The sequence below is a fragment of the Lutra lutra genome, chromosome 3, assembly GCF_902655055.1.
Source record: "Lutra lutra chromosome 3, mLutLut1.2, whole genome shotgun sequence".
Taxonomy (NCBI): Eukaryota; Metazoa; Chordata; class Mammalia; order Carnivora; family Mustelidae; genus Lutra; species Lutra lutra.
The window spans coordinates 99,580,953-99,597,175 of record NC_062280.1 but is presented as its reverse complement, the minus strand read 5'-3'; the positions used below and the strand labels follow the sequence as shown (position 1 = coordinate 99,597,175).

Genomic DNA, 16,223 nt, shown 5'->3' with positions numbered 1-16,223 from the left:
ACGCATCTCCCATCAGCGACAACCTGGAGAAGTGTGACATCTTATACATATACTTGTCCTCAGTTAAAGACTCCCCTTGTCCGCTGTGGGGAGAAGGGCCTGCGCCAGGGAGCGCAACCCGGAGGAAAGAGCTGCGCTCCTCCCCTGCCTCCCAGCAAGGCCAGCCAGAGCGGTCGGTAGAACAAGAGGCTTTGGAGAAAGGCAGAGCTTTCATGGGCCTGCAATTAGCTTGCCTGGGGCTTGACTTCGTGAGGGAGCGCACAGCCCAGCGCTGCGCTGGGAACACCCCGATTGCCGGAAGGCAGGGCACCGAGAAGGCGAGCAATTGCTGGCTTCCCCAGGGCGGCGGGGCCAACTGTCTGGCCGCGGAGACAGGCACCCAGGTCCAGCCGCCCCCAAGCTGACATGGCACAGCATTTGAGGGGACAGCCGGGCAGGAGAGGGCAAGTTCGTCTTTGCCAGCCTCGACCTTGGAGCGCATGCAACTCCAGCTTCCGCCGGGCCGTGACTCCCCGGAATGCGCGTGCGGGCTGGCGGTCACCGCTGGGGCGGCTGTGGCGGCGTGGGCGGCGGGGCGACCCGTTGCCCGGTGCTCCCGAGCCAAGATTTGGTTTCGGGACCGTGCCGGCGCGCTGAGTCAAACCCCGCGCCTGGGCTGGGTCAGCGCGGGGGCCGCCGAGCACAACGAGCGGAGGTTAATGATTAATCTCGGACCACTGGGCCGCTAGCAGCTCCCGAGTGGGAGCTTCGGGAGGGTGGGTAGGGGCCCTCGAGCGGCACGCTGCGGGGACGGTGGCGGAGGGCTGCCCCGCAGGGGGACCCGGGAGGAGAAGGGCGGACACTAGGGGGTGGGGCGGGGTCTGCAGGAGCCACACCCCGCGCCGGGAGATTGGAACCTCCTTCCTCCGCTCTCTCCCCGCCTCACTCATACACACACACACACACACACACACACACTCCCCAAACTCCACCCTCCGGCGCCTCCCAGGCCCCTGCTAGGTTGAGCTACTCCAGGAAGTTACCCTGAAAGCACCAGAAATACTAAGTTACTTTTTCCAGGTGATTAAGAGAACGCTCTGGGCCCTCATTGGTGAGTTGCAGCCCAGAACTCCGGGCTCTGCTGGGAGGAGGAGGAAGGGAAGTCGAAGAGGTCTTTGGACTTGGTGGCCCGGTTTTCATCCTCATGGCTTCGCCCCAGGGCCCCAGCAGTGAGTGCTCCCATGTCATAGATCACACCCACGTCCCTGAGTTCGAGGTGGCCACCTGGATCAAAATCACCCTCGTCTTGGTGTACCTGGCCATCTTCGTGGTGGGCATTCTGGGGAACAGTGTCACCATTCGGGTCACGCAGGTGCTGCAGAAGAAAGGCTACTTGCAGAAGGAGGTGACGGATCACATGGTGAGCCTGGCTTGCTCGGACATCTTGGTCTTCCTCATTGGCATGCCCATGGAGTTCTACAGCATCATCTGGAACCCCCTGACCACGCCCAGCTATGCCCTGTCCTGTAAGATTCACACTTTCCTCTTCGAGGCCTGCAGCTATGCCACCCTGCTCCACGTGCTGACGCTCAGCTTTGAGCGCTATGTGGCCATCTGCCACCCCTTCAGGTACAAAGCTGTGTCGGGGCCCTGCCAGGTGAAGCTGCTGATTGGCTTTGTCTGGGTCACCTCCGCCCTGGTGGCGTTGCCTTTGCTTTTTGCCATGGGAACTGAGTACCCCCTGGTGAACGTGCCCAATCACCGGGGTCTGCCTTGCAACCGCTCGCAGACTCACCACCACCAGCGCCCGGAGACCTCCAACATGTCCATCTGTACCAACCTTTCCAGCCGCTGGACCGTCTTCCAGTCCAGCATCTTCAGCGCCTTCGTCATCTACCTCTTGGTCCTGGTCTCCGTGGCCTTCATGTGCTGGAACATGATGCAGGTGCTCATGAGGAGCGGCCAGGCTGGGGGGACCAGGAAGGGACAGCAGCCTCAGCTGAAGAAGTCGGAGAGCGAGGAGAGCAGGACAGCCAGGAGGCAGACCATCATCTTCCTGAGTGAGTCTTGGGTGGAGGGCGACCTGGGCGCTGGCTTCCCTCTCCCCCACCCGCCACTGCCTGTGCTCTTCAGAACCACAGGTGTGGTCTTAAATCTGTATACTTCCCTTTGCTGAGATTGAGGAGGCATGGTTCGGAACCTCTGAGTATTTCTTTTGTATGTTTTGGGAACTTGGGATGCAGTGAAAGAGCACTAGGCCAGGAGTCAGCATCTGCGCGCATTCCAGAACAGCAGCTCTGTGACTCACAAAATATCTTGAGTCAAATGGAGTTAAACATACTGAGGGACAAAATAGGTAACGGGGAGAGGTGAAAGTCCTCTGAGAAGTTCTGTGGAGATAAAAGGGAGAGTTCTTCTCCAGCCCTCTTTACCCTGGAGAACCTTACCCAGGCAATTCGATTTTGTTCCCGTTTTTCTCCTCCTTGGGAGAAGCAAGCTGTCAGGAGCACACACTCTCCAGGTGGCAGCTACATTCTCTTCCCCCTCACCCCCTCCAGTGACCTACCCAAGTCCTATGAAACTGGAGCTCTCAGACACGCTCCTCAGGATAGAGCTTGAGTTTCTGCTGTGGTGGTTTTGTTCCTTATCAGAACCGAGAAACATGGCAGAGACTGCCGGCCTGTTTGTCTGATCCAGAAAATCTGGTGTCCCAGATTTCTGGGACTTGATTGATCATCCAAAATACTCAATGCCGAGCTGAGAAAACTGTTTGTTTTCCAAACTTTCGTTGTGGTGCAAACATTTCAAGTCGGGTCCTTGCGTATGTCAGGGAGGAAGGAGCTCACGGTCCACCGGGCCCTTTCCAGTGTGGCATCAGGAAAAGGAATAAATCATGGTGCTGTTTGTTTTGGTGTGGGAAACTTGAGTAACAGGTTTCAGGGCCAGGGGGTTGACAGGAGAGAGAAATTCGAAGGCGCTTGACGAGGGATGGAAAGAGCCTGCCCCTGGGTTCTGCTATGTCCCTACAGCTGACTTAGACTTCCTGTGTCTGTGTGAAATGAGAGGAGAGGGTTTGCAATTTCTGGATGCCTACTTGGCATCAGGGGCTATAGTAGGTGGTTTATATTTCCATTTCAGAGAGGAGGAATTTGAGGCTTAGAGAAGAGAAGATCTAGTTCAAATAAGTACAGCTCCCACATTCTGACCTTCCTCCTCAGGGCCAGGAGAGGAGAGGCTCTGGGTGGTTCACACAGGCTCGTGTTGAACAGAAAATGAAACAAAACAGGACTTTGACAAGGAAGGTGATTAGATTGGTGGTGCTGCTGCCTCCTAGGGCCAGCTTTTGTGGAAGTTGGCTTTAAGGAGTCTGTAGCAGGTGTTGACATCTGTCCAGGGACTTGGGCAGGGCACCCAACCCAACTTACTCTCTCTTACCTACCTCCTGCTGCCCAGAGGAGTCCAGGAAGGAGTAGCTAGTAGATAGGCTTGAACATTCATGGAAAAGCTAGTTCTCTCTTCCCCCATATGCCCTTCAGCATATCTTAAACTTTTAGCAGTAATTTATACCTTAGTGTGAATTAATCCTCTCTCCCCCTGTCCCCCTCCCCTTTTTTGAGTACAGTGTACTCTCTCCCACTCTAATTTAGGAATTAAGGTTTCATTTGACCAAGGAAAAATAATTGATTTATCTTCGTTCTCTGTTGGACCAATCTCTGTAGGTTTATTATTATTATTATTTCTCTGAAGAGTGGGTATTTTTTTTTATTTCCCCCCTGCCCTCCATGGGTATTATTCCAAGTTGCAGTCAGTCTTCATTTTGTAGCATCAAATTGGAATGCCACAGACTTTTACCTAGAAATGAATAGGACCTTGGGGATCATCTCATCCAGTTAGCAATTGCCTGGAATGAGTCCGTTCTCCCTGCTGCTCTCTCATTCTTTCCTTCTAGTTCTCTCCTTCTTTCTTATAACAACTATGTATTAATCGCCCACTGCTTCCCCAGGCATAAAGATTGTTGACTGGCAATCAGGTGCTCAATGCGTGATAATGTCTTGGGGGAATTTACCGTTTGTAAATTTCCTCTGCAGTAGATTTTCAAGGCAGTTATTGCAAATATCCCCCTCCCAAAGAATTTCAAAGAGCTTTTAAAAATAGGAACCTCACTGATTAACTCAAGTTAGGAAATAAATTAATGGAGTGAAGAGGAAAAAATCATGGCCTGCTTCCATCAGATTAATACAATGCAATTTACTTGGTGGGTTTCATAAAACTTGGGCTTTGGGGCATTTTTAACCCAGAACAACAGAATATATAAGTTGTTTACAAATCGCTGAATTTAGTATAGTGATTTAGCTGTCTTTTTAGCATTTCAATTAACAGATGTATCAAATTAAAACAAATATTTGCTCCTTTCAAACATATTTTGCATTTAATGTGAAATGTAAATGACGACATAGCACAAGATGTCTTTGGAGCTCTTGAGGCAATAAAAAAACAATTAAGGATTTTCCCCCCTCATTGTTAAAAATGCTAACTTCTGCACAACAGAAGCAAAATTCATAAATCTACCCAAGATGAGAGAGTCTATGTAGAAAATATTAATTTCCCCTTCTGCACTTTGGCAATTGTGCCTCAGTCTGGTCGAGGTGCTGGGCTAGGCAGATCATGAAAACAAATTGGGAAATCAGGGAGAGAAAGAGGGGCGGGGGCGCCTCCTGGTTCTCAAGCAGTTTGCAGGAAAAACGATAGTAATGTAGAAGAGCACATTCTGAGGAACGTGAGTGTCTCTTGCCTCTTGTCAGCTCAGTGAGAAACCAGTAGGAGGCATATTTCCTTTTGGATGGTTACAGCAAATATGGCCGCGGTAATACTTGCCTGATGCCAAAGAGAGTTTGTTAGTCTGGAGAAGAAGAACTCCTGCATTTGGCTCTTTATTCCTTGGATGTTCAGAATATGCAACAGAAACCTTCTTTTCCAAAGGTTTTCCCAGACCTTCCGTTTTATCTTTTTGACCCTCACTTGGAGTTATTGACACCATGCGTCCCATCTGGGTCCTCGAACTCACCAAGTTTGCATCTGTTGCACACCTGGCTTACTGTCCAATGTCACCCACTCGAAGTGGAACAACAGAGAAGTTTGAAAGAAGTGTAGTTTTAATTGGTAACTTTCAAGAGCTTAAGGTGGTTGGGACTCGGTTATACTTACCTCCTAGAAAAAAAAAAGTTCTATAGATAATCATGAAATTACAAAATTACAGAAACATCATACAAGGTTCAGAACTCTATAATAATGACACGCCTTTGTATTCTGATTTGCTCTCCTGAGTCAGGGAAAGGGGAATTGAGTGTAGGGGCAGGAATTGCAATGTAAACTTGGGTTACTCGTGGGAGAATGTCTTGAATATGGATATCATCCATCATGTGTATCTGGGTGGAAAAAAGATGAAGAGTTGCTGCTATAATGGACTGCTCTAAAAAGAAGGTTGATGTGCATTTAGGTATGTGTGGGGTGCCCAGGGAGAAGAAGAGAAAATGAGCTGAGAATTGCGTCCTCTGGGTTTCATGTCTCCTGGGTGTGCAAGTCAGAAAGGAGGGGCCGAGGAGGAGCAGCTGCAATGCTGACTGTAGGTCCTCTTTACCTGAGGACAGTTACTACCTAAAAAGAACGGTTAAAGTTAACTCCTTAGAACTGAGTCCCAAATTTCATGTGGAAAGAGGTCTGATTGGGACTTCATCATGAAAAACGAAAGGGCAATTCCTGAAAAGAAATTTGCCTTCTATTTTATGAAATGTAGCTTATAATTTTATGTTAATTCTTGTAATAATTTTTCCAGAATGATACAAGTGCGTTTTTTGAGGGCATAATTTTTCTGACAAAATTACATGATTGTCTTTGTGTTTGATTTTCTCAGCAAGATGGTAAAGAGGGCTTTCTTCCAAGGGCTTCTCCAAATTCTTTGCTATTCAAATCACCCTCACTGAAGGGCCTCTCCTGGCATCATTCTTGTCAATTTTCCATTCTTTCAGGATTAACTGGTCTAATTTGGCCAGACCTTCCTTTGTTAGTAACTTGCCATGTGATTCGTGTTTCTCTAGCTCCCCTGTCTCGACTTCATGAAATTCTGCCCCTTGTGTGCAGACCATTCCCGCAAAATATAAGTAATTGAAAAATCAATCCCTATACCCTAGTGTATATCAACTGATTACATGAAAATGGAGGCCTTAAGATGGTTCTAAGGTGCCAAACGAATTTTAAATACAGTTGACCCTTGAACAACAGGGGTGTGAACTGTGTGGGTCCACTACAATGTGTGTGTGTGTGTGTGTGTTTTTGGTAAATACGGTACAGTACCATAAGTGTATTTTCTCTTATGATTTTCTGAATGGTGTTTCCTTTTCTCTAGCTTACTTTATTGTAAGAATACAGTATATAATGCATATAATATATAAAATGTGGGTTAATCATCTGGTTGTTTTTGGTAAGCCTTCTGGAAAAAACTAGGCTATTAGTAGTTTAGTTTTGGGAGAGTCAAAAGTTGAATGCCCTTCAACAGATGAATGGATAAAGAAGATGTGGTCCATATATACAATGGAATATTACGCAGCCATCAGAAAGGATGAATACCCAACTTTTGCATCAACATGGATGGAACTATAGATTATGCTAAGTGAAATAAGTCAAGCAGAGAAAGGCAATTATCTATGGTTTCACTTATATGTAGAACATAAGGAATAGCAAGGAGAGGGAGAAGGAAGGGAAAAATGAAGGGGTGGAAATCGAGGGGAAACGAACCATGAAAGACTACGGACTCCTGGAATCAAACTGAGGGTTTTAGAGGGGAGGAGGGTAAGGGGATAGGTGAAGCTCATGATGGGTATTAAGGAGGGCATGTATTGAATGGAGCACTGGGTGTTATATGTAAAACAATGAATCATGGAACACTACATCAAAAACTAATGATATACTACTGTATGGTGACTAATATCACACAATATAAATAAATATGCTTTAAAAAAAGTTGAATGCAGCTTTCTGAGAGCATAAGGGTTGGCGTTCTTAACCTCTTTAGGGATCAACTGTACTTGCTTTCTCTTGATTAGTTTAAAAACTGGTCTTACAGGCATGTTTATGTCATTAAATTTCTTATCAAAGGCTATTTCTTTGTCATAAAGACCATTGCTGGTGCAGTCTCATGGGGAAATACCATCAAAATGAACTTAGTGCTTTTTTAAATGTAAGATATTATTTTGGCTCAAATGTTTGGATGTTGCAGGAAAAAGTTTTGCCTCAAGTGTTCGGGTTACCGTCTCTACTCTGGAAAAGAATTTATTGGAGTAGATGTGGTTGTAATAAATAGTATTTCATGTGTATTTTTCTATTTGTGATCTCTGTCATAAATTCCAAGTGTCCTGTGAGCAGCCTGGCAGACAAATATAATAATGCTGCTTTATTTTTATAATCAGGCTGTCTCAAAGATTTCATTTCTCTGTTGGAGAGATGCATAGTTCCTGTGGAAGGCGATATTGGAATCCCAGTCCCCATTCATTAGCTTGCCTGTTCATCTGTCTTAGTTGCATGCCTCATGGGGGCTGCCAAAGTGTAATAAGGCAGCAGAAGCCTCAGTCAAGCAAAGTATTCAGCTTATTAATGCTAAAACCACTCAGAATAAAAGCCATTTGTGAGTGGAGACAGCACAGAGGAAGAATATTGAATTAGGAGTCAAGCATCCCCAACCTGCCCCACTAGACAAGGTCCCCTGTCTAGTGCCCTGATCAAGATCCCCATCCACTTGAATGATGCTATCATCTCTCACTGCCTTTTCCTTCTGTCCACCTCTGCTGCTGTTCTGGAACCCTGGGACAACCCGATCAACTCTCCACCTCTAGTCCTTGCCTTCTTTGCCCCGGAGGGAAGACTGGTCATCACTGCTGCTGTTAGGTCTTGTACACAGATAAATGTTCAGCCATACCTGGGCCCTCTCTCTGCAGAGCACCATTCTTTGCAAGCACCTTTGAAGAGCATGAGCTTCTGGAATGCCTTTCCTACTTTGTTTATTTCCCACAAGTATGCTCTCCAGGTGAGAGATCTTGAATTAATGTGTCCTCAGTGGAGGAATAGCTAGCTGCATGGGCTCCTGCATTTGTCCAAGCTGTCCTTCTTCATGCCAGAGCCACTGGGATTTAACTGACACCCTCAACCCCAGCCCCATCAAATCTGAACCTCTGAATGGCTTCCCATGGCTCTTAGGTCAAGGATCAACATCCTTGACGTCAGATCCCTTGTGGTCAGCTGCTTCTCCAACGTGATGGAGGGCAGTTCTCCCCTTATCTTAGTCGGCATGGCTGTCATGACAAAACACCACAGTTACTATCTGCTTGAGCTTGAGTTACTATCTGCTCAAAAGCAGATAGTAACTCTTTTCACAGTTCTAGAAGCTTAGAAATCTGAGATCAAGGTGCTGGTAGAGTGGGTTTCTGGTTTGCAAGTAGTCGTCTCCTTACGGATCCTCACTTGGCTTTTCCTCTGTGTGCATGCATGGGGGGAAGGACAAAGAGACCGACAGATACACCTCAGGTATCTCTTCTTATAAAGACACTAGTCCTGTTACATTAGGGCCCCACCCTTACGACCTCATTTAACTTAATTACTTCCCTGAAGGTCCCATTTCCATACACTGTCCCAGCAGGTGTTAGGGCTTCAACGTATGTATTTTGGGGAGACAAGATTCAGTCCACGACACCCCTTAATTGCTCCACCCCACCGGCCCCCTTCAGTTCCTCCAACAACTCATAGTCAGGCTCCCTCCTACCCCCTGGCCTTGGTGCACGTTATCTCGCCGGGCTGAAACACTTTTCTGTCTCATTCAGTACTCTACCTGCCCCCGCATCTGGCCCCTTCATCGAGTTAACGTCTTCAGATAGCCCACCCCTCCCCAGGAAGCCTGGCTCCTCCTCCCAGACTTGGTTAAACCTCCCTTGAAACAAGACTCACAGTCACAATTTTATTTTTATTTCTTTTCCTCTTTACGTTCTTTTTCCTGATTTTTCTTTTACGAGTTGAACTGTGAGATTATTTGATTGATGTTTTTCTTTGAATTCTTTGAGAGCAGGAGCTCTCCCTAATGTTGCTCAGCACTATACCTCCGTCCCAGGACAGTCCCCACACACCGTGGCTGTTCAATGGCTGTTTGTGGGGCGGAACAAATAAATAGACGGGTCTCAGCTTGGCATTGGGAAGCGATACTCTGTTTTGCCTCGGGCATGTGCTCCTCTAGACGCGTCTCATACCTCACAATCCTTTTGGTCAGTCTGAACCAAAGATGCCTCTTTGAAAAGAATCTGATTCCTCCCCGTTTCCCAGGAAGTCAGGCCACCCTGGAGGACACTCTGGATTTTCTGTCCCCTGAGCAAAGACGTAGTCTGTGTGAATTGGCTGGCCGGCACCGGCTTTCACCATATGTACCTGCCAGAAGTAACGGTGAAATGAAAGTGATTAGGGTGATGTTTAACAGTCCTGGTTAAGCTCTGTTTAATAAGACGTTAATGCAGGGAGACAGCGCTCACAGCAAGTTCCTAGCAGGCCCCTTTGCCTACTTGTTAAGGGGGCGGGGGACTCAGGGTCAAGGGAAGTGGGATGCAGTCAGGGTCATATTTAAAAAGACATTCAACCCGTGTTTTCTCTTCTCCTTAAATTGTATGTACTTGTAACCATCTCCTTCCTGTCTGAGTCATGAGGCTTCTTGCCCTGGGGCGGGGGTGGGGGAGGAGGTGGACAAGACGCAGGACCTGCCTAGTATGGAGGTGCGTGGTTGATCTGTTTTCAGGCCAGAAGCTGGATTGCTTGACCTCTCCAACTAGCCAACTGTCATGAAAGCCAGGCTTTAGGAAGGGGTGAAAATGGGCCACTAAACTGCGTATGTCTTCCTTTAATGGATCTCCAGCTCAGCCTGGTGGCCTAGCTCCCCTACCACACAGCCAGTTCCAGGGAAGACCATAGCTAAGGGGCTTGAAATTTCTCCTTGGAAGCCCGTGGAGGGTGTTAAGGAGCAGCAGTGCAGTCAAACTGATGGTGCCGCCCCTGCGGAGATGGCATTTCTTGCATTGAGGTTGGAGACCGAGTCATGCTCCCAGATTGAAAAAGAGAAAACCCTTCCTTGGGCCAAAATCCTGGTAGAACAGCTGTTGCCAGTTAATTCTTCCTGCCATCAGCCGGAGATCTGGCTCTTGGTTTGTTCCAGTCTTGCTGGTGTCGCAGGCCTCCACAGCCAGAGACTGACTCTCCCTCCACTCAGCCTGGGGTTTTCCTGGCACAGACACCTCAGCTGCCCAGCACTGCTTTGGCTCAAGTCAAGAGGCAGCTCCAGGTTGCCGAGCTAGGTCGCGGTAGCTCTAACCGTCTCCGTGGTGCAGTGGCCTGCTTGTTCTTCACAATTTCAAGTCCCTACTTCTTCCGTGAAGCCCCCCCCCCCCACTGGACTCCCTACAAATGACGAGCCATCTCAGACATCTCTCAAATTGGGGTGGAGATGTGGTCTCCCGACTATTCTTGGAGCTCCCTGAGACCAAGGACAGTGCACACTCATTTTTTTTCAAACTTCCCTACTTAGGGAGTGAGGACACAGTGGCTGTGCACTTTGTAGGTTCAGGGATTGAAAACCCCTGACACCGCGGGTGCTCCAGAAAGGAGGGAAACCACATAAACTTTGACCCTTGGGAAGTCACTGTGATTTTATCTGCCTTTTTCCTCTCCTCCCCTGTGGTAGGCTGAAATCACAGATGGCTCTGGAAATTCCTGGGCTCTGGTGTACATGCACCTGCTCCCCTGACTCCATCGAGGTGTTGCCATGAAGGGATTTTGCAGAAGTAATTCAGTCCTAAATCCGTTGACCTTAGAATAGAGAGATTTTCCTTGTAGGCTTAATCAAGTCACGTGACCCTTTAAATCTGGGTCTAGAGGTCAGAGACAGGGAAAGTCAGAGATTCCGAGGGGTTTGATAGAGAGGTTTGATGAGCAAGAATTTCTCCACATGGTTTCAGAGTTTAAGGAGATCCCTGGTAGGAAATGTAGGTACCCCAGAAGAGCCAAGAGCCAGTAAGATAGTGGGGACCCAAATGAGCTCAGACAGATTTCCCCCAAGAACCTCCAGAAGAGAACTCAGCCTGGCCAATAACTTGAGAGCTGAAACAGAGATCCCAGCCGCACTGTGTCTAGAGTTCTGATCTACAGAACTGTGAGCTAATAAATAGATTTGTGTTAAGCCACTAGGTTTGCATTAATTTATGATGTAACAGTTAAAAACGAATACATTCCCTGAGCTCTGATAAGGGGGCTCCAGGGTAAACATATGTCCTGCCTCAGTTATTTCTTTGAAGCCAGGCCCAGTCTCTAGAACTGTATCTCTGATAAGGCTCACCTTCCAAACACTGCACCCTTGGCCTGGCCATTCTTTGATTTACTTCCATTTACTGACCCTCTGTGAAGTGTTGCATGAATAGGATGTTTACCAAGGTCCAGGGGACCACAGAATTTTCATTAGATAGGTGCCTGGGTGGCTTAGTCGTTTAAGCGCCTGCATTCAGGTCATGATCCTGGGGTCCTGAGATCAAGTGCCCCATTGGGCTCCTTGCTCGGTGGGCAGCCTGCTTCTCACTCTGCCCCTTCCCCACCCCCCTGCTTGTGTTTGTGCTCTTTCTCTCTCTCTCACTCTGCATGCTCTCTCTCCAATAAATATAAAAAAGTCTTAAACAAAAAGAATTTTCATTAAATTTTTAGATTCTTATCTGGGGAATTCAGAATGTATGGGTTTGAGTCCCACCAGCTAGATTTTTGGGAATCTTGGAAATCTTGGTGGTCAAAGAGGAAGACTGCAGTAGATTGATCTTCTAATTATCATCCTTTCAGTAGCTCTTTTTCCTCACAGCCTGGCACTTAGTAGGTGCTGAATCAATGTTTGGTGAAGCAAGGAATGTCTGGGCTGCTTTGCTGCTTCCTGGAGCCTCCCTCACCAGCTCCAGGTGGAAAAAGGGGGGAGGGAGCCAAACCCAATGCTGAAAGCCAGTGTGACAAGAGAGATATCTTGGGCTAACAAACTTTAGCATTTTCTGACATGAGGGTTTCTGCCAACTGAAAGACTTGACAAAATTTCCTCTTCGCACTTCCTGTAAGAGCCATTCTGGCAGCTGGGGGCTTTGTAGATGTCTCCTCACGCGGCTTTATGCATCTCAAGGGTGGCTGGGTCCTTGGAGAGCAGTGGTGTTACCAGCATCTGACAGATGGGGATCAGGAGGCAAGGCAGTGGTGTCAGATTGCTAATGTACTTGTTAAATGTCTAACTGGCTATGAACCCAAAGGCATGCAGAAATGGGAGTCAGGCCCAGTTGGGAGCAATGAGGTTCATTGAACTTGTAGAGAAGAGCCATCTTCTTTCTCTAGTGAAGGGGAAAGAAATCCAAATTACCTTAGAAATGAAACACCACACACGGGATGTTTGGGCAGAGCTGAAGTCATTTGGTCTTTGACTTTATGTGTTATTATTCTTTGGAGGACATGATAAACTCAGCAGAAACAAAGCTTTTTGGGAAATTCATGGGTTTGCTTTTTATGTGCTGCAATTCTGAAAGATTAAATACCATGTTGAAATGACAGCTGCATATTTTGTTTATTTAAAGGAGAGCTGATGGGTTGTCACTGTTTTTTGAGTTCAAGTTTGTCCCTACAGGGGAGGCAAATGGGAGGCCTTGGTGGTTGAGGGTTGTTTTCCAGAGGATAAAGGAAACTTCCGTGGAAGCAGTCTGTTTTCCTTCTTGGCCTTGGGGTTTTCTCACTACTAAATCTCTTGGAAGGCTCACTTCCTCTGGGAAGCCTTCCCGGACTGACTTTTGGCTGTTCCTCCAGCAGGCCTTTGAGTTTTGTTTTGGTGGTTTATGTATTTATGAATGCCTAAAATGTGCAAGGGTTCATTTGGACTGCAGAGATCAAGACACTGATTTCCCCCTTCAAGGAGCTTGGTATTTCTAGAGTTGGGGCATCAAGGAATTTTATAGAAGGAAACCTAAAAATACTCCTGATGAAGGGTGGGGGTAGTGGCTGTTTTTGAAGTAAGCTGGTTCTGGGCTCCAGAATTTTCCATGGAATAATTAAGTGGACTTCACTCGCCCCAAAGATGTCTACAATCATGGTAGTTACGGTGTGGTGTACGGATTTGCAACATCAGCATCAACTGGGAAATTGTAAAATGACAAGTTTTGAGCTGCACCCTATACCGACTGAATTATGATCTGTATTGTAAGCAGGACCCTGTGATTGCTACATATGTTAAAAATATGTTCTCATACTTTTATCTACTCAGAGGGCATTCTTTAACTCAAAAGGAGCAGAAAAGGATGATCTGGGAATGGCTAAACTCACCATTTGTAATCAGAACTATGAACAGCTTGCTGTGCAGTTGTAACATGTAGGAATTTGCCCAGGATACTTGTCTTCAAGGAATTTCACATTAGTTTATTTGTTTGTTTGGTTGTTTATTTTTAAGTAGGCTTTATGCCCAGTGCAGAGCCCAGTGTGGGGTTTGAACTCACAACCCCGAGATTAAGACCTGAGCTGAGATCGACAGTCGGAAGCTTAACTGACTGAGCCACCCATGTACCCCCACATTATTTTTTTAAAAAATCGGGACCCCAGCCTCCATTTGCATAGTAGTGAATATTCAATTTTGGTCAAATGATGAGGGAGGGAGGCCCTTCCTATTCTCATGTGGTATGAAGATTCAAGCACTGTGCTTCCAAAGTTGCACCAAGACTGGGACCAGCCAGCCTAGGGGCCGGCCTGTGTATCACAGCACCATCATGAGGGTAGAATTATATCCACTTCTCAAGATTGCTCTAGGTCTTCACCCATTGAGATCTGAGCTGGGATCTGACTTCAAAGTCCATGTTCTTTGCCTAAACAGGAAGACAGTCTCTTAAGAGAGGATGTCTTTTAGCTGGGGAACTTTTTTGCAGACAGTGAGGGATGGACAAGAAAAAACCCCCACAATTCCAAGTCTATTGTATGTTTGTCTTGCTTTCAGTCTACCTGGCAGCATTTAAATATCCTTCTTGTGTTTGGAGGATTTCCCTCTCTTTAAGTCCAGCTTCCCAAAGGTAGTGGTCAGAAGCTTGATTTCCCAGCATCCCTTGCAGCTAAGGTGCTGCATGGGGCCTGGGCAGCATCAATCATCTGCACCTGCATGAGATGCTCATTTGGAAGAGACTGATGGAAAGATGCAGCAACCGCATGGAGTCTCGTTGGGAACAGGGCCAGTAGGTGACAAAGTGTCATTGAGAGAGAGCAGAGTCACTTTTAGAGCAAAGATGGAAGAAATAAGGATAGCATCCCAGGCCAGGTGTTGGCAGTGCCTCTCTGGGTAGGGTCTCCATGGGCAGTTTGGTGGGATAGTCTGATGTGCTTCTTGGTTGCATACCCAATTCTCTGGCCCTCCCAGGGCTTATGTAAAAACAAAAACAAACAAACAAACAAACAAACCCCCACAAAAAGCCCTGTTAGCTTCATTTCCAGTTGAAACTGGAATGGGCTTTGTTGTTTGCACTAAAGACTCTGTATGTCTAGACAACAGGTAATAGAACAATTGGAATTAGAGTTGGGGGCCTAACGGGGAGCAGTGAATAGTGAATCTGGGTTGGAAACTAGATGGAATCTTATAAAAGGGAAGTCAAGTGCTGGTATAAAGGATTCGCAGTACCTATTAGAGGCAATAGGGAATCACGGAAGGCTTTAGAGAAGAGGAGTGGTAAGAAGGAGTGCAGGAAGACTAATGCAGCCCTGGTGTATGTTGCAGGCAGGGGAGGCAAGGTGACGAGCATGGGAGTGGAAGGGATGCTGGTCCCATGGGTCCTAATGATGGTAAATGGACAGGCTTGGCTGTTCAGCGCCATGGGAGGTGGTGGTTGTCAACCCTGCTACACAGAACCAGTGTGGAGTGTTAAACACGCCCCTCTCCTTTACATCAAAGTCTTTGGGGATGGGGCTCTGGGTGTCTGTATTATATCAGCTCTGTAGGTGATCCAGTGTGGGGCCAGGGCTGAGAGCCGGGGAGGTAAGGGCCTGGAAAAGCAGGCTGGGCCTGGAGATCTTTTTTGTAGTTGTCCTAAGGTTCTTTGACTACAAGCCACAAAACCTGATCCTAACTTATTCAGAAGTAAAGGATAATCACTGGAAGTGTAAGGAGTAGCTCACAGAGCCAGAGGAAGGCTAAAGAACCAGGCTGTTCAGGGATCTAGGGGAAGAACTTTGGGGACAGCCTGCTTGGGCTCAAGCTTAATCACGGTGAGATTAGCTTCAGGCATCCTCCATCGTTGTCGCTCTAGCAAAGGTCAGATTCTCGGGGGCGACTCTTCCCAGGCTGGCCTGAGTTGTGCTATGCTCCCTCAGGAGGCTGCAAAACGGGACAGTGCCAGCAAGAGTCCATGTGATGAGAGGTGTGGTCCTCACAGGAGAGCCAGTGACTGAGCCCTGGAACACAGACTACAGACCCCCTGCAGGGCCTTATGAATCTTGGAGACTGGTGCCAACATTGTTGAGTTTTTCCATACTCTGTTCTTGTGGGTTTTCTCTCTTACCTCCTCCTGCCCCTTGCTGATGTTTCCCAGGGGTCAGATCATCTTAGTGTGTGAGCCAGTTGGAGGGATGGGGACCAGGGACCAGTAGCAGAGTCTGTCCCTTCCAAACCGCGGCTGTTGGGAGGCTGGTTAATGCCAAATCCAGAAGGTGGGTTTCCTGCCTGGGAACCTGACCCATTCACCTGGGCCACTGACCAGTTATTAGACTGTAGTTTGACATCACCACAAAATCAATTTCTATCTGGACCTCAGCCTAGAACACAAAGGTCTTTGGCTGTGCCTCCAAGTCACACGTGCCCTTTGCTTCCTCGGGCATTTTCCACTTAGGTCTTCCCATGATGCTAGCCTTTAGCCAGGACTCCTTGTTTCTGGCATAGAAGCCCACCTTTGAGGTCAAGTATATTTACCATGCAAACTAGGGAGTAAATGAGCTCATGCGTTGCCTTCAGGAAATTGAAAATGTTATTTAAGAAGGAAAAAAGTCACTTGTGAAGAGTTTTGTGAAGCAAATATTTTAGTTTCATGTTGGAACGCTCATCAGTCTTTGATTTTTTACATCAGCTAGATGCCATTCCTTGTCCAGTCACTGTTTGCTCTCCTAGCATGGTGAGAAGTAAGGTCTCTCCA

At 47.4% G+C, this 16,223-nt stretch overlaps 1 protein-coding gene across 1 annotated transcript in view; it reads left to right on the top strand.

The window, feature by feature from the left end:
- The first annotated feature begins 1,006 nt into the window (after positions 1 to 1,006).
- GPR39 (G protein-coupled receptor 39) overlaps positions 1,007 to 16,223 on the top strand; it is a 199,180-nt gene continuing 183,963 nt past the window's right edge. The window contains exon 1 of the mRNA XM_047722529.1: positions 1,007 to 2,039. Coding sequence (XP_047578485.1) covers positions 1,184 to 2,039 — 856 coding nt within the window. The 5' untranslated portion in view covers positions 1,007 to 1,183. The remainder of the gene's footprint in view (positions 2,040 to 16,223) is intronic.